This window comes from Leptopilina boulardi, unplaced genomic scaffold, assembly GCF_019393585.1.
Source record: "Leptopilina boulardi isolate dan_hultmark-lab unplaced genomic scaffold, ZJU_Lbou_2.1 LbouV2_151, whole genome shotgun sequence".
Lineage (NCBI taxonomy): Eukaryota > Metazoa > Arthropoda > Insecta > Hymenoptera > Figitidae > Leptopilina > Leptopilina boulardi.
Genome location: NW_026137698.1, coordinates 525525 through 545904, shown reverse-complemented (window position 1 = coordinate 545904; position 20380 = coordinate 525525). Strand labels below are relative to the sequence as shown.

Genomic DNA, 20380 nt, shown 5'->3' with positions numbered 1-20380 from the left:
CTTTTTCTTATTTTTTCTCACAAAATATAAATATTTATTTTCTTTTTTTATAATGTATAAATATTATTTTTATCACTAGTTTTTTTAAAAATATTTTTATTTATTTTATTTTATTTTTTTTAAAGGAATAGAATTGTTCTTAAATTTTCGATTATAAAGAAAAAAAACCAATTTTTTTATATTCCAATAAAATAATTTTATTATTTTAACATTGGAGAGGGGAAAATATTACACCTTTAAATAATAAGAATTGCACAGTTTTAAGTTTTCAGCGATCGTCTATAAACGAAATTGGTTTCTTGGTGTGCACTTTTGTGGTGCGAACGTGGCTTTGTATATATGGTCGTTGAGCGAAAATCGCATGAGAATGGTCTTAACGTTGAATAGCCTGGTTTTCGCCGCATAGGCGACTCCCCCATTTTCTCTGCGGTTCTTTAAAAAAAATAAAATACCTATATCACCTCTGAATTTTTAGTGGCTGAAAAAAAAAATTTTATCAATAAAAATTGATTTTGTCTTTAATTTTTTGCGCAACAAAAAAGTACAATTTTGCACTCCCTGTAAGAAATACAAAAAAAAAATGAGGAGGGAAAAAATGAAAAAACCTTTTAATCACTTTTTATATCAACACCTTTATTTAATTTATACGATGACGTATGATTTCTTCGTGTACGTGTGTGTGTATATGTACATAATTATTTTTTTCATTTATATATAGATATAATTTTTGTTTTTTTTGTTTTTATATTTGACTTTGTAATTATTGTTAATACACGTATATGGTCATCGTTTGCTTTCTCCTTTTTCTTCTTCTTTTTTCTTTTTATTTCATTAAAAATTTACATCGGTTTTTTTTTTGGGATTCACTCCTTAACAAACAAAAAAAAAAATTCGCACATTTCATACAATGGAGGAGATTTGGAGCAATAACAGTTTCACTCAAGCACACAGTCTTTCATTGAACAACACAAGCGAAATAAAAATTTCAAGTTTTTTTTTACCAAAAATTTTTCCTATAACAAATTAAAAACAAAAATTATAATAGTTGCAAAAATAGTTTTATGATTTAAAAAAAAAACTTTCATTTTGTAAGAATTTATAAATTTTAAGAGTAGTTTAAAAAAAATGAATAGAAAAATTATTTTTAATTATAAATAATTTTAGAAAAATATATTTTTTCGAAAATTCAAATCATAAGAAAAAAATAAATATATAATTAAAAAAAAATATTGAAAAAAAACCTTTGGTATTTCGTATGTGTGTTCGTATAGACGTTGCAGTCTTGGAATAACAATAAATATTTTCATACAAAATGAGTTTTCTTTTTTTTTTTCTAAAATAAGTTTAGGTCCCGATGACAAAGTCGCATGAGAATCGCTTCACGAGACGAGGAAATTATTATTATTATTAATATTATTATTATTATTATAATTATTATTATTCACTTAAACAGTCTCAAAATTGTCGAATATTTTCGACATTTTTTTTTTTTAGAAATAAATACTGAGATTGTCAGAATAAACGACTCATGAACATTCTCACATTATATTTATACCGTTGAAAATTCTAAATTTATTTTGTTTCTTGAACCATGAAATCTAATATTTCCAATGATGAAAAAAATTATTATTTATCCCTGTTTGAAATAAATATTATATTAATTTATTTTAGAATAGAAAAAAAATATTTTGAATTTATTTTTTAATTTTATGAAAATAAAAAAGATATTTTTTAAGGGGGAGGGGGGGTTTACAGTAGAAAGAATTTTTTTTCTAACTTTTTGGCACAAAAAAAAACATTTAATTTAAAAAAAAAGTTTTTTTAAAAATATATTTCTAGTTTTTATTCATGTACTTTGAGTTTTTCATTGGAAACTTTTCAATTGACGTTCTCAACAACTCATCTCACATATATAGAATAACCAGAGGGATTTAAAATTTTATTTTACGAGAATAAAAAAAATTATATTTTTTTTGAACAAGAATTTTCTTTTTTTTTTTTAGTAAATTTTTATCTAATTTTAGTTTCAAATTCTATTTAATGTATAATACTATAATATTTTTAAAAAATTCTACTTTCAAAATAAAAATTATTCATTTTTTCAAAACTTATAAAAAAAAAACGTCGCCTTGAAATCTAATATCACAGAATTACACTATCATTTTTGCCACAAAAAAAAAAAAAATTATAGCGACATTGAAAGAGACGAAATAATATTTTCCATGGCTCGAGAGAATTTAACGATGCCTAAAAATTGGCAAAATTGGTTCGTACGCACTGGAAATATTTGATGAAACGGAGAAAAAGGGGAGAAGGGAATTCGAACGTCGAGAAAGAAATTTACAATCGTCAACGTGAGGATCGTGCCTAAAATTTCTCTAGGTGAACAAAAAAAAAAAAAAAAAAAAAAAATTTGTATATTCACGATTTCGCGCAAAAAATTTTCAGACTAGTACTTGCGCTGGTAATGAAAATGAAAACTTTCTCTCTCTCTATCTCTCGATAAACGTCAAGGCTTTTCGTCTCCTCGCGATTCTCTTTTTTTCATTAATTTCACTGCGTCGGTTCCACACATATATATATAATAATATATACACATGTATAAATATACACACATTCACACATACAGAAGGAAAACTGTATTTATATAATTTTTTTTTATTATTCGTATCTGCATTTGTATTCTTTTCTCATATATATAAATTTTTTTTATGTATATATATATATATTTTTTTCAATCATTTTTTTTTTTGTTTTGTAATTGTTCATTCGTTTCGTATTATTTACGAAAACCTTCAATTCTTATACGCAATTAGTCATTTTGAAAAAATATCGCTGTACAACGGAATATTTTACAGGATTCATTTTTTTTTTATTTATTAAATTCCATTAGACCATTAACCCCCGTAGCGAAAAGTGTTATTAAAAAATTGACCAGAAACGAATTTATTTTTGTTTCTAAAGAAGCTTTTTTTAATTTTAGACATTTTCAAAAATAATTTAATTATTATAATTTACAAAAAAAATAATAAAAAACGACAAATTTCAAACTTAAAATAAGCCTCCATTCATCAAATTATATATTTAATAATAATAATTAATAAAAAAATTACTGTAAGTTCAAAAAAAAAAATTTTAATTAAAAAAAATAAATAAAAAAACATTTAAAATAAGCTCACATTCATTTAATTTTAATTTTTAATAATAATAAATAGAAAAAAAAAATTTTAAATAAAAAAAAAATTCAAATCAAGGTTGGCACTGTTTTAAAATTTGAAAATTCTTTTTCAAAAGTAAATTAATTACACTAAAGTGGCAGTTTTGGTCAGATATATATTTTTACATTATAAAGATAAAAATAAATGCATGAATTCTGCCCTCGGGGGAGAAATTTATTTTGTGTCAGTTATTTATTTTTGGCCCTCTTTTGCATTTGCCTGTTGTGCAGAAAGGGAGTCATTTGATCTCTCACAATATAGAATATATCTAATCTCGTTTGATTTTATTTACAGTATTTACATTTTTTTTTCTTTTTGTTTCATTTTTTTTTTTTTTTTTTTTTTTTTTTGTTCTATCGAAGGCAATGAGTTCGACCTCCGTAAAATACGTATCGGGAATAATACACTTTTTTGTTTTAGGAGTGGATTGAAAATAAAAAAAAAAAAAAAATTTTTTTCACTCGGAGACGCGTGGGATTTGATAAAAATTGTGCGCTCATATAAATAAATTGAATACATTTTTTTTATAATCGTGAACATTTGAATTTAATTTCTTTTAAATATGTATGGAATTTAATTTTACGCTTTTTGCCGAGTGCTATTAATTTTTTTTCTTTTTTTTCAAACTGAAAAATTTTTTAGATTCCATCCACTCGAATACACACATATATATATTATATAGGAGAGCTCGAACCAGTACACGTTATACGAATCAAAATTTATTTGATCAGCACGCAAACGTCAATTTATCCTAAAAATGAATTTCATTCCCGTGCAAACACTTTGAAATTATGAAAAAATAAATTTTTTTGAAAAAAAAATTTGACGGAACTTTTATAAAAAGTTCTTTTTATGTAATTAAATTTTAATAAACAATTTTTTCTTTTTTTTTTTTTTTTGTAAAAGTAATACGAGAAAATGGGAAACTTTTGTGCTCCATTCTTTGGTAAATAATTCACGGTAGGTTTTTTTTTTTTATTTTTCATGAAAGTTATAAAAATTGTCGAAAAATGAAATATTTTTTTGAAACAAAATATTTGTGTAAAGTATAATATTTACTTTATTTGTTAAATTTATATTTATTTATATTTTTTTAATTAAAAAATCAAATTTTATTTTTGGTTTTACATCAGTTTTTTTATTTTTTCAGCTTTAGCAAACAAGTTCAGCGGTAGCTCAATTGGTAAAAGCGACTACATCCACTGAATAAGGCGGACGTTCGAGCCCAGCCTCCGGTAAGTACTTTTTAACTTTTATAAAATTTTCCAACAATAATTATATTTTACAAAAATAAATTCGCAATTTTTATAACCTTCATTATAGCAAATAATTAAATTTTAATTAATTTTTTTAATTGAAACTTTATCTAAATAGTAAAAAAAATGCTGTTCCGTCAGCGCTAACTCGAGTACGTTCCAGCGTGTCTCGAGACAATCGAAAAGTGTTTTTTTTTTTTTTTTTTAATAATAATTTTCACGGGATTTATAATATTAAGAAGTTTCGAGGCCTTTGAGAGGTTAGGCTATTGTATTTTTTTTTGTTTATAATTTTTTAAAACGCGTAATCGTTTCGACGCGACTATCAGACGTAGTATTCATTAACGTTGAGCGCGTCGGAATCCCGACCCTATACGCAACTTTCTTGAGTTGAAATTAAAGGTGTACGAACCGTGACAACCTCTCGGGGATGATGTTGTTGTTTACCGGAAATTGCAACATCTTGAAGGACATTCGATCTTACTGGAGTGACACTTGTCAATGGTGTAACGGGAAAATCAATTTTTGGTGGCCTTGCATTGTGATCTATACAGGCGTAGACTGTCGCCTCTTTTGCATAAGGCTTACCACCAACAATTACACCTAAACCACTTCCATAACCCGTGAGACTACCGAGTGCTCCAACACTATTGATACTCGATAATTTTGTCTCAGGCGCTGTCGATAGGGTCGTTGGTCTTGGTAGACAAAGTTCCGCGTACGTCACCTCGCCAGTTAACTGAAACAAAAAAAAAAAAAAAATTAATTTAAAAAAAAAAATTTTTTTTTAATTTTTAAAAAATTTTTATTTACAATTTTTGATATAATAGTCCATGTGTAAAACAACAATTGCAAAAGTGACCATTATTTCATGTAAAATAGTTTAAATAAAAAAAAAATAAATAAATAAAAAAAAATTATTTTTTAAAATTATTTTTTAATTTTTTTTTTAATTTTTAATTACAATTTTTGGTATAATGGTCCTTGTTTAAAACAACAATTGCAAAAGTGACCATTATTTCATGTAAAATAGTTTAAATAAAAAAAATAAATAAATAAATAAAAAAAAATTATTTTTTAAAATTATTTTTTAATTTTTTTTTTAATTTTTAATTACAATTTTTGGTATAATGGTCCTTGTTTAAAACAACAATTGCAAAAGTGACCATTATTTCATGTAAAATAGTTTAAATAAAATAAATAAATAAATAAAAAAAAATTATTTTTTAAAATTATTTTTTAATTTTTTTTTTAATTTTTAATTACAATTTTTGGTATAATGGTCCTTGTTTAAAACAACAATTGCAAAAGTGACCATTATTTCATGTAAAATAGTTTAAATAAAAAAATAAATAAATAAAAAAAAATTATTTTTTAAAATTAATTTTTAATTTTTTTTTTAATTTTTAATTACAATTTTTGGTATAATGGTCCTTGTTTAAAACAACAATTGCAAAAGTGACCATTATTTCATGTAAAATAGTTTAAATAAAAAAAAAAATAAATAAATAAAAAAAAATTATTTTTTAAAATTATTTTTTAATTTTTTTTTTAATTTTTAATTACAATTTTTGGTATAATGGTCCTTGTTTAAAACAACAATTGCAAAAGTGACCATTATTTCATGTAAAATAGTTTAATATTCATTGTTTAAGGGAAAAAGGTAGAATAGTGTAAAGTAAGGTGGCGCCATCTGTTATCACTTCACGTGAAACAAGTAGCGAAGCAAGCGCCCTTTTGTCTTACTTAACGTTCGTCTTATTTCAGTATTATGACAATTGATAATTGTTAGACATTTTGTATAGAAAAAATAAAAAAAAAAAATGTAAAACAATATATTGTTCTAAATTTTTTTTTTTTATTTTTTTTTAAGCTCAACTCTTCAATTTTTTTCCAAACTAATATTATTCTAGAAAACTTCATTGAACGGTGCCGAGGGAATTTTCACTTCCACTTTCTTTGCTTTGGTGATACTGCAGTTCGTTCAGGTCATTGAATAAAAATAGATAAGTGGTATTGGGAATAGAGTTTGAAGCTCCAGGCGAAGAATCGGAAATGGAAGCTGTCGGATTTTTTCGCAAAAATTCCCCCTTTTTTAACACGTTTAAGAATCGATATGAATATTAAACTTCTTTTTTTATTATAATATAACTTGACTTTTCTGGGTATGGAGAAAAGAAAACTTTAAATTGAATATTGAAGACATTTATAATTTAAAAAAAGATAAATTCAAAACAAAAAAATGTCTTGAAACACGCTGAGAATTTTTTTCTCAAGACAAGAATGAATTTTTATTTTTTTAAATTATTAAAAAAAACTTTTTAATATTTAGTAAATCAATATTATAAATATATAAATTTATAAATAAATCAAACCATATTAAAAAATAATTATTAATTATTTATTATTATTGAAATAATTAATAATTTTTTTATTTAAAGTTGCGTTAGTGATAAATGTTTTTTTGGGTATTTAAAAATAATTCATTAGAATTTTCTCACCGGTAAAGTAGGGTAATTATTGTATTCGTTGTGCGTATAAGCAGGTAAGCTCTGCAGATGATTAGTTTGTTGGACTGGAAGTGAAGTTGCTGGAAGCCCATCTGGAGTATTTTGAGTGGCTAATGGCGTTCCCGCTGTAGACCCAGTTAACTGATAATCCGAATCTATCAACAAAAATAACGATTGCGTTTTTTCTAAATCGATTTTTTTCTCGAAATTATTAAATAATAATTATAATTAGTTTTCCTAATGAAATAATTATTTTTCCTGGTTAAATAATTATTATATTAAATTAGTTTCATTGATTCAATAGAAAGTAAACAAAATGAATTTAATTTGGTCGCAGTCGTTAAGGCGCTTCGTTTTATAGGTCATGCGTTTGGGGTTCGATCCCCTATGGAATTCAAAAAATTCAATAGAATAATAAATTAATTAATGTCTGCAATTCAGTTTCATTTTTCACAATAAATCTCTTAGTAAAATTAAAATGATGAAAATCTGTTGCTTTTATTTAATAAAAAAAAAAAAAAAAAAATAGAGTAGCTTGATTTGTGTTGAGAGGCCGTATGGAAAAAAAATTCTGTTTCATATGAAGTTTTAGCTTTTGATTTTAAACAAATGAAGGCTTCACGCTCGTTTTTAATTACTATCTCAAGAACTTTTCTTTGTAGTAGATGGGAAAAATAATTTTTTTTTTTTTTTTTGAAAAAAGAAGGTTTTGAACTAACCTTTGTTAATGGGTACGACATCCGGATTTCTGTCATCAGCATCATAGAGGTCCTCAGAGCTCGGCACTGTGGCTTTTTTAAGAGGCAGGTCGCCCGGTCTTTGAGCTCGTCTCTCGCTTCTGACTTTGAGGGCAGCCAATATCGTCACAGTGACCAACAGAAGTGCGGTCACAACCCCGATGAGTATTCCCAGTAACGGTGTTATCTCAAAGGGCACAGGTGTGCCTGTGAACAAAACGCGTACTGCTCTCGTGCAAAAAACTTCTTTTCATAAATGATAAATAATATATAATTATTATTTTTCTTTTTTAAACCGAGGACCGAAATTTTTTCTCTCTTTATTAATACTTGTTTAACTATTTTTTTTAACTATTAATATTTATTTTATAATTTTTTAGATTTAAAAAATTATTTAGTACTATTTTTTTTATTATTTTGTATGACCATATTTTTCAATTTTTTTTTCTCCTTTTTATGCATTAATCGGGCAAATTTAATAGATTCATTTTGTCAGAGAATATGAATATTTTTCCAACGTTTCACATTTCTTTGGCGTATAACTTTAGTCTCTTGCTGTGATTTTCATACTGGAAGGATTTATAAATCTTCTCATCGTCGTCGTCGTCGACGACGTTCTCTGTTAGTGATTCATAAAGGGAATTGAGGGTAAAAGAGAGGAGCATGCAGACGAGTGGACTCAGTAGCAGGGCGGCACTTTTATAAATAAGACTCTCGCTAATAGCATTTAATGAATATCGAGTTTCAAAAGGACATTACATTCAGAATGTCTTTTAACTCTCTTCCTCTCTCTCTCACCCATTTCTCTTTATATATAAATTCGTAACGTAAATATGCAAGTTACAATCTACTTTCAAACGATGAGAATCTAAAAATAAAAAAAAAAAAGAAATAAGAAGGAAAAGAGTAAAATTCACTCGACTTACAATCCAATTCGAGAATCTCTTTTCCATTACTGAAGTATCGAATACCTACGACAGTTTAAAGTGCAAAATGTAGTAAGACATCTGACGATTCAATTCTCCAGGAAAAATTCTTTCTCACTCTCACTCACAAAGAAGTTTATATTGTTTTTAGATTCTCAAAGTTTAAATAAAAATTTCATGCTTGTTTTATTTTTAAACTTGTTTTATTTCATTCGCAGAATTACTAATTCTCTCTCTCTCTCTCTCGCTCTCTCAATCTTTCTCATTCACTTTCATTCTCTCTTAAAAGAAAAAAAAAACTTTTCTAGATCCCTTTTTCTTTTGTTTATGGTTCGTTAATTCGTATGAATTCACACGTAAAGTTTACATTTTTCCAATTAAATTATTTTTCGAGGTAGAATGAAATCATTCATATTCAGTATTCAATATTGGGGGAGGGAGAGTTTTGATTTCACAGCAAGCTTGAATTATTACAGAAAGTAAATTTCACTTCGACTGATTGGATTTCCCAACCACTAAAACCTTTTTCTCTTTAGTTTCAATCAAAGTTGTTTTTTTTTTTCAAAGAAAGTCCCTTCCCTCTCCCTTCTATTGCCACGTGAAAAAAAACAAAAATAGAAAAAAAACATCAAAGAACTAGTGTTTAATTAAAAAGTTATTTTTAATTTGAGTCGCAAATTATTTTTTTTTCAAATAAAAATTACAAAAATATTGTACAAATATAATATTTTAGGAGTATTTTAGAAATACTTTAGGAATGTTTAGGAATTTTAGGAATACTTTAGAACTGTTTAAGGAATGTTTTAGTAATATTTAAGGAATATTTTTTGGAATATTTTAGGTTTACTTTAGGAGTAATTTAGAAATACTTTAGGAATGTTAAGGAATTAATGTTTAAGGAATGTTTTAGTAATATTTTAGGAATATTTTTTGGAATATTTTAGGAGTAATTTAGAAATACTTTAGGAATGTTTAGGAATTTTAGGAATACTTTAGTACTGTTTAAGGAATGTTTTAGTAATATTTTTGGAATATTTTTTGGAATATTTTAGGAATGTTTAAGGAATATTTTAGTAATATTTTTTGTAATACTTTAGGAATACTTTAGGAATGTTTAAGGAATATTTCAGTAATATTTTAGAAATACGTTTTTTAATACTTTAGGAATATTTTATATATATTTTTTGTTTGTTTGTTTGTTTTTTGACAAGAAAAAGAGTGTAGAAGAAAAGAAAAACAAACAAAAAGAGTGTCACAAATAGAAGGCGGAAAATAGGATTAAATTTTTTTTTACAGTGAATAAAGCGCGGATTTTTTTAGGCTGATACTCTGGCTTCTCGGTGATGAAAGGACTAAAAGCAATTTCACTTGTAAATTTGGCGATACGCTTCATCGGATACAATACACGTCAATGAATAGGATTAGGATTTCTATCGGTCCATTTAGTCCATTTTATTTTTAAACCCGTAAGCTGAGTGTTATTACGTTTCTGCTATATGTATGTATATATTTATTTATCAATAATATTATTTAAATTATTTAGAAATTTTTGTTTTTTTTTTTAATTTAGAACAAAATTTATTGATTAATTAGCAAATTTCTTTTAATTAAGTACTTAAAAAATTAAACTGAATATTTCCAATATTCCTTTAGAATATTTCCATTATTCCTTTAGAATACTACTTTGGAATATTTCCAATATTCCTTCAGAATATTACTTTGGAATATTTCCAATATTCCTTCAGAATATTACTTTGGAATATTTCCAACATTCCTTTAGAATGTTACTTTGGAATATTTTAAATATTCCTTAAGAATATCCCTTTGGAATATTCCATTTTTTTGTTTCAGTAGTGAACATCAGTTATAGTCAGACAAAATGATTCATTGAACTCCTATAGTAAAAAAATAAAACAAAAAATTAAGAAACAAAATAGAATATAAAAATATATAGAATAATATGTTCAATTTATATGAGAAAATAAATCGGTCCTGCATTTGATTTTTTCTTGTTTTTTTTTTTTTTGTTTTTTTTATCAAGAAACATATCACTTACCAGTTTGTTTCTCGGCAACTTTAAGTGTAAATCCCTCGAGTAGGGTGGATTCACTTCGTCCCTTGCCATTCATTGCATATAGAACCATTTTCAAAACTTTTCCCGGCTCTAAACCTTTCACAGTGAGAGTGGCATTCTCTCTCGATGTGACGTTTGCTTGAAGTGCACCAGTTTGTTGATCGTACACCTCCAAAACGAAGCTTTGTTCTTGACCGCCATTAAAACCGGCAATACACTCGACAGAGAGGGAAACTGTTGTTTGATTCGTCAAAGTGCAGTTATGTGGGGCGTCCGGCTTTCCTGTAATTAATTTGCAAAGCTCACCTTACTTTCGTCATTGTCTCTCTTTCTCTCTTATTTGAATCTACCAATTTTCACATTTAAGCAGGAAATTCAATTTAAATCCCATCAATTTAATTAAAACTCAATTACAATTTTATTTCTTCTCAAAAATTCGTTCCTTTTTTCTTAAAACTTAATTTTAATTGTAAAAATTATAATATTCCTAAAATATTCCAGTAATGTTAATGGAATATATCCAAAAAATACTCCAGTAATATTAATGGAATAAATCCAAAAAATATTCCAATAAAGTACTAATAATATTCCAAAAGGATATTATAATACTCCAACATGATATTTATAATATTACAATAAAATATTACTAATATTCCAATAGGATATTACTAATATTTCATTAGGACATTGCGAATATTCCATATTAAAATGGAATACACGGAAATATTTGTGCAGTAACAATTGGAATTATTTTTTAAAATAATTTTTTATGAAAATACTTCTGAAATGTGAAGGAAAAATTTTATTTATTATTATTATTATTTTTTTTTTTTTGTAATAAAAAATGGTGTCAAATCAATAAAATATATGAAACACATATGCCCATTTTTAAATGAGGACACAACCCAAATAAAATATACATGAGAGAAATAACAATCAGACAAGCTCGGCCACAATAATGACTGCAATATTTGTAGCTGTGTTACTCGATAACCAGTTGTTATAAACGATTTTATTATTCCCATAAAAGATAAAGCCAACATAAAATATGAAAGCTGAAGGCTTGATTCAATACGTTTTTGCCAACGTATGCACAACGGGGCAATGGAGTTTTCCACATTTGTCCCAAATTTATGGCCCAGAGAAATTGTTCGTTAAAATATTTTCTATATATATATATATATATATATACAAATGGTTGACAAAATATTGTTTGAGTTACTCACAAAAAAAAATTAACGAGTTTTAATTGTCAACAAAAGAAAGAAAGAAAAAAAATTAACGAATTTTAATTATCAAAAAAAAAAAAGAATGTTATCGTAAAAAATCAACAATAATTTTTGTTTACATACCAACGGGAATAATGTGAAAAACACATGCATTCTTTTGTTGTCCTTTTGTATTGCTTGCCCAACAAAAAACAGTGCCATAATCCATTTCATTAACGGGACGATAAGTGAGAACACTTTGTGAATGACGAGTTGAATTTTGATAACGTGCTTGTGGTACATCAACCATTTCTTCAGTATTATTGAATGTCCAACGAAAATTATTTGGCGGTGGATATGATTCTACTTTGCAAATAACTTTAGCGTCCTCATGACGAGCAACACCGTAGACCCACTGTTGTCCTTGTACGCAAATTGGCTTATCTGTAAATATTTGCAAAAAGTCTTTTCATCATTAACATTGTTTTCAACGTAAATATAACAAGAGTCTTATATTTTTAGAAGGATAAGAAAAATTTAATTGGAATATTTATTTTTAATTTATTTGTAATTATTTAAAAAAAAGAAAGAAAATATTTCATTTCATATTTATTTTCTTTTATTTGTTAATACTAAAAATTAAAAATATTCCAGTGAAATACTATGAAAATATTCTATGGAATATTTTAGGAATAGTTTCTATAAAATACTGCGAGAATATTCTGTGAAATATTTTCGGAATAGTTTCTATGAAATAATACGAAAATATCCCATGGAATATTTTAGGAATATTTTCTATAAAATACTACGATAATATCCTATGGAATATTTTAGGAATAGTTTCTATAAAATACTGCGAGAATATTCTGTGGAATATTTTAGGAATAGTTTCTATGAAATACTACGATAATATCCTATGGAATATTTTAGGAGTAGTTTCTATAAAATACTGTGAGAATATTCTGTGGAATATTTTAGGAATAGTTTTTATAAAATCTAAGCATTAAATTAATTAATTAATTTTTATTATTTTTTTATAAAAGTATTTCTTGTTTGAATATACATTTACTGTATATTTATATGTGTATATGTATTTTTTAATCAAGCTCATTTGTAGACGCAAGAAATTACAAAATGAATAGTCTCGTTGAAATAACTATAAAATAATGTATAAAAAAATATATATACCAAACAACAAGAGAAAGAAAATCTGATGCAGATTCATTGAAAGTGTAATATTGTACTCGCATTGTTCTTCCTTTCTCTGTTCATTTTCCTCATGTGCAAACAGACGTTGCAATTGTAATACGAGAGCAACAAAAGGGCTAATTTTTACAGCAACACAGAATGAGTAAAAAAACATGAAAGTTAAAAAAAATTAAAGAAAAAAAAACAGAATTGTTGAAACAGGAATATTTCTTTGGTCAATTGAAATCAAAAGCGGAATATCGCAGTGGAATATTTGGAAATATAATGGAATATTTAGGAACATTATAGTGGAATATTTAGGAATATTATAATGGAATATTTAGGAATATTTAGGAATAATATGGTGGAATATTCAAATCTTCCATTTGAATATTCCTGGAAAGTTCCAGGAATAAGTTATGCTATCTGGGTCACTTTAAAACAAAAAGAATCGATGGTAATTTTTTTTCTCTCTTCAATGATTTTGCTTGGAAAAGTTTCAAAAATAATTAATCGATAAGATTAATAAAAAAAAAAAGTTTTTTCTATTCTGTATTTTATTTAAAACCAAAATGGGACACGAATACGTATATTATTAACTTAAGGGAACTTAGTCGATAAAAAAAAAAGTTGAATATTATATACTCTCAGTGTAATTATTAGTTTAATAGAAAATGTTTTTCCAGTATTCGCCTTTGATTATTATAACAGTGCTTAAAACTTATTTTCATTTTAATGAATTGTTGATTTTATCATATTTTGCTTTAATATTTTATATATAAAATGTTTTTACATGTCAGTTATTGTTAGTTTCAGAAATGTTGAAAACAAAGAAAAATAACACATTTTTTTTTTTAATTTTTATAGAAAATAAACAAAAATTAACTTACACATGATTTTTATTTCAATATTTTGACTGTAACCATCGCCTTCGACATTACTGGCAACGCAGGAATAGTTTCCAGTTTGAGAACGATTTACATGTCTCAATACAAGATTATATTGTTGTACAATGACGCCATTTTTCACATCATTTTGTATCACGTTGCCCTGAAACAATAAATAAAATGCAAAACAAATTAAAAATATTTAGGTACTATAGTTTGGAATATTTAAATAATATTCATTACAATATTAGAGTAATATTATTCCAAGAAAATATTTCAAAGAAATTCTTTGGAATATTTAAAGAAAATGTTTATAAAATATTTTTTCGGGATTTCCTAGTACTATATTAGAAAATTTTTGGAATATTATAAGAAAAATAGATTGGAAAATTTTAGGAATATTGAAATGGAAAGTTGTGAGAATGTTTCATTAATATTACAATGGAATATTCCTATAATATTCCAAAGGAGGAATATTTTAATATTCCTGAAATAATTTGGTAATTTTTTTTTGTATATTCCAAATGTTTCAGGAATATTAATGGAATATTCCATGCTATTGGGGAAAATTGATACCAAATTATAATTATAAAAAAACAAGTTCTACATTGAAAAATTTTTCTCCACCTTCTACACGCATTTTGGTGAATGTCAAATATAAATATTATGAGGCCAAATTTATAGAGTTATAAACATATATATTTGCTTCGTTATTCAGAATATTTTTAAATAAAAGCGCATCGTATAATGAAGACTGATGCAGTAAAGAATAAAGTTCATAAAAAAAAATAAAAATAAAAAAATAGTATTTGCGTTGCTCATGGTAAATAGATACATGAAATACAGTAGAATAAGGAGTTTGAAATTCCAAAAGGAATGGTAATGTTCTTGTAGAAGTGAAGTTATCCACGAATAAGAGGGAGAGAGTAGTCGAAAGTAGTGAGAGCGCTGCACAAAGATGCTTTTTCTCTTAGAAAATGTCGAAGGAATGAATTCTTATGGGAGAGGAAAAAGAAATGAATATTTGTCAGAGAAATGGGCTAAGTTCATAGGATGGAGGAAAAAGAAGGAATGGGGGTAGGGGGGGATAAAGGAAACGTTTGTTACGAACATTCTATTACAAGGTATGACGGGACTTATGAAACAAGATCTATATATATGTGTGCCATGAAGAAAATGTTCGGTATATTGAGTAAAAGCTAAAAGCTTCACAAATGAGAAGAAACTTTACGTGTGTTTCTTTCTTTCAATTTTGTTTTCTTTTTCAATGAAAAACAAAATCATAAAACAAAAAATAAACTAAAAATAAAAAAATAAAATAAAAAAATAGAAAAAATTATTCCTAAGGAATGTTAGGAATATCACTGAAAAATATTCTGTTCCTAATCCAAAAATATTCCTGAAATATTAAGGAAATATTTTCAAAAGAAATTCTAAATAATCCAATGGAATATTTTTGGAATAGGAATAGAATATTTTTCAATGACATTCCTAACATTCCAATTAAATGTGAGAATATTTTGTGACATCAGGAATTTTTTTTTTTTAATAATATTTTGAGATAAAGAAAAAATTAAAGAAATAATTTTTCAAAATTACTTTTTTAAACTAATATGAATACTTACATTATGTTTCCAAATGACTTTATAAGCCCATGGATTAGCGTGGACCTTGCATTCAAAATAGACATCATCACCTTCTTCAATGTCGTCGGGATTTAATTTTGATCCCAATTCGAGATGCAAAATCGGAATAACTGAAATATAAAAACATAATTTATCGAATTTAGTATTATTTTATAAATTAGAAATAAAATAAAAGTAATTGTAAAATAACAAGTTTAAATAATAACGTAGATAATTTTTTTTTTTTTTTTTTTTAAATAAAATTGAGGAAAAATTTAATTTATCACAGATTCACAGCCTGACTAAATTAATGAATTAAATATGTTTTATTTTTTGAGAATATGAAGAGTTGTTAAATCATTGAAATCACAGACGTATTTAAACATTTAGAAGCATTCGTTGATAGACATTGTAGAAATATTTTATATTCCCCCAAAACCCCTCTCCACTCATAACAAGAATTATTATTTCTCTATAATTCTCTCTGAAAATTAGATAATATACTATTTGTTTTGTTTTTTCTTCTTCATTTTCTTTTGTATTATTAAATTTTAAAAAATTTCCAGTGATATAAAGTTGAAATTGAGAATTTTATAATATATATATACTTTTCCGTTATAAAGTGTCAAACTTTTGTTGAACTATTTTTCGTACTATTTCAATTTATCTGAAAGGAAATATTTAAATATTTCACATTCAATTTCATAAAGATATTTTCTCGGTCTTTTCTAGTTTTACAAAAAATTAAAATTAAAAAATAAATAATACTTTTAGCGGAAAAAACGAAATTAAAAAGAAAATACATTCTAGGAATATTTTTGTATATATTCGAAAAGATATTCGACTACTATTTCAGAAATATTAAAATTAATATTCCAAAGTAAAATATTCAATCTAGATTTGGAATATGTTAATATTTGTAATATCTTAATGTTTGGAATATTGTAATATTTGGAATATTTTAATATTTAAAATATCTTAATTTTTTGAATATTTAAGCAGAATATTGATGGAATGTGGAAAATTATCTATATAATATTCGAAACATTCCAAAGTGTTAAATATTTTAATATTCCTAGAATATAAATTGAATATTCTTTTAGAATATTTCTGCGGTTCCAATGGAAAATTCCAAAAAATGTAAATCGAATATTCCTTGCTCTTAAAAAATATTGTAAAGAAACATTATTAGGTATTCATATTCCAGGAATATTTTTGTAAAATATATTTTTTTAAATAAAATTCTAAAAAGTTAATTATTATCATCAATGATAAAAAAATAAATAAAATATTAAAGTAAATATAATAAACGAAGAGAAAAAATTAATTAATGAAATGATCACATATAGATGAATCGCGACATTATTTAAAAATAGATATACAAGTAAATAAAAAATCCCACTTTATTAGAATACAGAATAAATTAAAATTAAAGTAAATATATAATAAAAGCAAAAAAATATTTTGAATGAATAAAATTGAAAAAGAAGAAATTATAAATTAAATAATAATAATAATTAATAATAATAATAAAAATAGATGAATAGGGACGAAAATTGAAAACAGAATTTTTTGATTCTATCAATTTTTTTTTTTTCTTTTTTTGAGACAGGAAAAAATGTTATTTAATTAATAAAGAAAAAAAAGACGGAGAATTCTAATCTGTTTTGCGCTTTGGATATTGAAAGCATCAAAAAACACACTCGCGCACGGAGTGTTTCAGGTGAGTGAAAAAAAAAAAAAATTCCCTCTCTCAGGCCTCTGAATATATTGTAGCCCTCGAAATTGGAGTGCGTGGTCGCTCGTATATATATAAAAATTGCAAAAGTCGGTTCGTGTTCTATTTTACTCCCACTCCCCCTTCTTCCCTCTCTTCTCGTTGACGTCTCGTTATTGCGATTACATTCGCGTTTGCGCTTGTATAATCTATATCAATGGTCTCATCCAAAAACCTACAACCAGGCTTTTAATCCGGTCAGTAGATATATTTCGACGAGCGATTCATTTCACTCACAGTCCTATCAATATCAATCAATCAAAAAAAAAAATAAAATAAAAGAAAAACAACGGGAAGAGAATTTTATTTTTTTTTACAATACTCACAAAAAACATTTAATTTCCAAGAGTCTTCCTCAGCACCATTATGAACTTTGGGATTTGTTGCACGACACGTGAGAACCTTGTCGTGGTCCAGTAAAGTTGGTTTGAACGTCAATATTGATGTGGTCAAATTCCCATCGTCTGAAATCTAAAACAGAATAGAAAAGATTTTGCATTTTTTAAAAATATTTATCTATTTTTATAAAAAACAATATTATTAAAAAAATAATATTAGTCTTTTGTAGACTTTTTTTCTTTTTGGTGATGAAGAGATTTTTGCAAAAATTTTATACTTTGAAATAATTTATGCTCTGAAATGCTTTTTTAAAAAATATATATATACATATATATGTATAGGTAAGAGAAAAAATGTTTTACATATTTTATATAATTACTTCATACTGTAAATAAACAGTAAAGAAATGAAAGTTTAATTTATTGAAATGCAACTCGTTTCTCTTTGAATCAAACATTGAAATTCATTTTGCATTTGAAATAATTGAAATTCTTTTGTACGAATGTAAAATTTAATTTAATTTTTTAAACAATTCATTAAAAATAATAAGATTTTAATTTAATTTTATATTTTATTTAAAATATAAAGTAACTAATAACAAATGAAATTATTTCGAATCTAAAGAAATTTTTTTAATATTAAGTAATCTCACTGAAATATTCCAATAATATTCTTTGGAATGTAATAGTAATATTTTTTGGAATATTTAAGAAATATCATTTGAAATATTCCTGAAATATTCCTAAGAATATGCGAGTAATATTCTCTGGAATATTCCATTGGGACATTAAGTATATTCCAAAGGAATATTCCATCAATATTTCGACAAAAGTAAAATGTTTTTATAAATTTTAATTCTACTATTAATGCTGACAATAATTTAAAACAATATAAGTAATAATAATAAAAATATTAATAATAATTATAATAAAAAATTTTTTAAAAGTGTTTAGTTTCAATAGAAAGGTCACGCGATAGGTTCATCGTGAATGTGGCCCCCGTGTGTGTCTGATGACTTTGCCTTTCAGCCATTGGTCGACAATTTTGTAGTTCGCGAACGCGCTCCAATTACTGTTTGCCGCTCCCAAGCTGACGATAAATGTCTCCCAATCCAAGCGAGTGGGGTTGGGTTAGTCATTAAGACTCGGCACCCAGATTAGCGCCAATTTAAACTAAGCTATAATGCGCCAAGTTCCCTCGACGCTATACAGGTCACCTTATAGACTCAATTAGGTCCACGAGGTATGAGTAAAATTATTGCTATGTACCTTTTTTCCCTACTCTCATTCTCTTCCCCTCCCTCCCCCAACCTTATTTAACTGCACATGAATATGGCTAATTAAATCGTTAAATTGAATTATAATAACTATCAAAATAAATGTCTTTTTAGAAACTAAGATTAAACCAATTTCATATACCTATGTTAAAATATTAAAATTCTTGTACGTAGAATATTATTAAGTTACTTTTTGCCAAAAAAACGACTAGAAACTTTACTGGAATATTACAAAAAAATCCTGAAATATTCCATTGAAACATTGTGAATATTCCTTCCATAGTTCGGAAATTTAAAAATTTCCAAACCTTTGGAATGTTTCTTTGGAATATTTCAATGGAATATTCCTACAACATTACGATTGAATATTCCCAAAATATTCCAATAGAATATTTTTGCAAAAGATTCCAAAGCAACATTCCAAGTGGAGAACATTTTTAATATTTCTGGAATATGGATGAAATATTCCTAATGTTCCAAAGTAATAATCCTTAGGAATACTTCTAAGATTCCAATATAATATTTCTTAGGAACATTCCTAATGATCCAATATAATATTTTTTAGGAATTTAGGAATATTCCTAAAGATCAAATATAAAAAATTAGTATTGATTTGATTCTTTTTTTTCAAAAAAAGAAGTAATAAAAAGAATATATTTTTTTGCGAATCGAGAGACTTTGATGAAACTTCGTTGGGCGTTTCTTACGTTAATATCCTAAAAGTTCCAATCAAAATTGGAAAAGTTTGAAGACCCTTTTATCTCTCATGATGGTGTTTATCACAGAGAAAGAAAGAAAGAAAGAAAGAAAGAAAGAAAGAAAGAAAGAAAAAGAAAACGAATTCTTGAATAAAGGGTACTTGATGTCAATGTTGATGGCTGAACTGGGATTTCTTTTTTTTCAATCTTAGGTCGCAATCAACGTAACAAGCATTAATATGAAGAATTCATATCGGTATTTGCATCGTTGTCATTAGTGTTTCAAACACGCTATGCTGTAATTATAGAATAAAAGTGATGGTTTCATGATTACTTCATCACATTGATTCAATTTCTATATAAACTTTTCATTTTTTGCGTATTTCATTCACATACCAATAGGAATATTCCATCAATATTCCAGGAATATTAAAATTTTCAACATACTTAGTTTTTTTTGGAAATATTTCATGAATTCCGAATTATTCTTCTGAATTGTTCCATCCGCATTCCTAAATATTATTGTAGAATAGTTTGTTAATATTCCAAAATATTCCATCTACACTCCTAAATATTACTATGGAATTTTTCATTATTATTCCGAGCTATTCCTAGAAAATATTTCATCCACTTTCCGAAACAGTACTATGGAATATTCCAT

The 20380-nt window shown here is 25.6% G+C and overlaps 2 protein-coding genes and 1 long non-coding RNA gene across 9 annotated transcripts in view; 1 reads left to right on the top strand and 2 right to left on the bottom strand.

Moving 5' to 3' along the window:
- The window catches only part of LOC127276712 (uncharacterized), a 152258-nt gene extending 147805 nt beyond the window's left edge, over positions 1-4453 (top strand). The window contains exon 8 of the long non-coding RNA XR_007842242.1: positions 4369-4453. This is a non-coding gene — a long non-coding RNA (uncharacterized LOC127276712). The remainder of the gene's footprint in view (positions 1-4368) is intronic.
- The window catches only part of LOC127276707 (iron-sulfur cluster assembly 2 homolog, mitochondrial), a 345592-nt gene that overhangs the window by 6566 nt on the left and 318646 nt on the right, over positions 1-20380 (bottom strand). The gene's annotated exons all lie outside the window — the stretch shown is intronic.
- Positions 3737-20380, bottom strand: part of LOC127276693 (synaptogenesis protein syg-2) — a 219781-nt gene continuing 203137 nt past the window's right edge. For 6 of the 7 annotated variants that reach the window (XM_051297301.1, XM_051297302.1, XM_051297297.1 and 3 more), the window contains 8 exons: positions 17733-17877; positions 15630-15760; positions 14008-14167; positions 12074-12373; positions 10704-11003; positions 7704-7946; positions 6976-7139; positions 3737-5213 (listed from right to left, as the gene is read on the bottom strand). In XM_051297301.1, the coding sequence (XP_051153258.1) occupies positions 4845-5213; positions 6976-7139; positions 7704-7946; positions 10704-11003; positions 12074-12373; positions 14008-14167; positions 15630-15760; positions 17733-17877 (1812 nt within the window). In that variant the 3' untranslated portion in view covers positions 3737-4844. The remainder of the gene's footprint in view (positions 5214-6975; positions 7140-7703; positions 7947-10703; positions 11004-12073; positions 12374-14007; positions 14168-15629; positions 15761-17732; positions 17878-20380) is intronic. The other variant, XM_051297299.1, reaches the window with a different exon arrangement.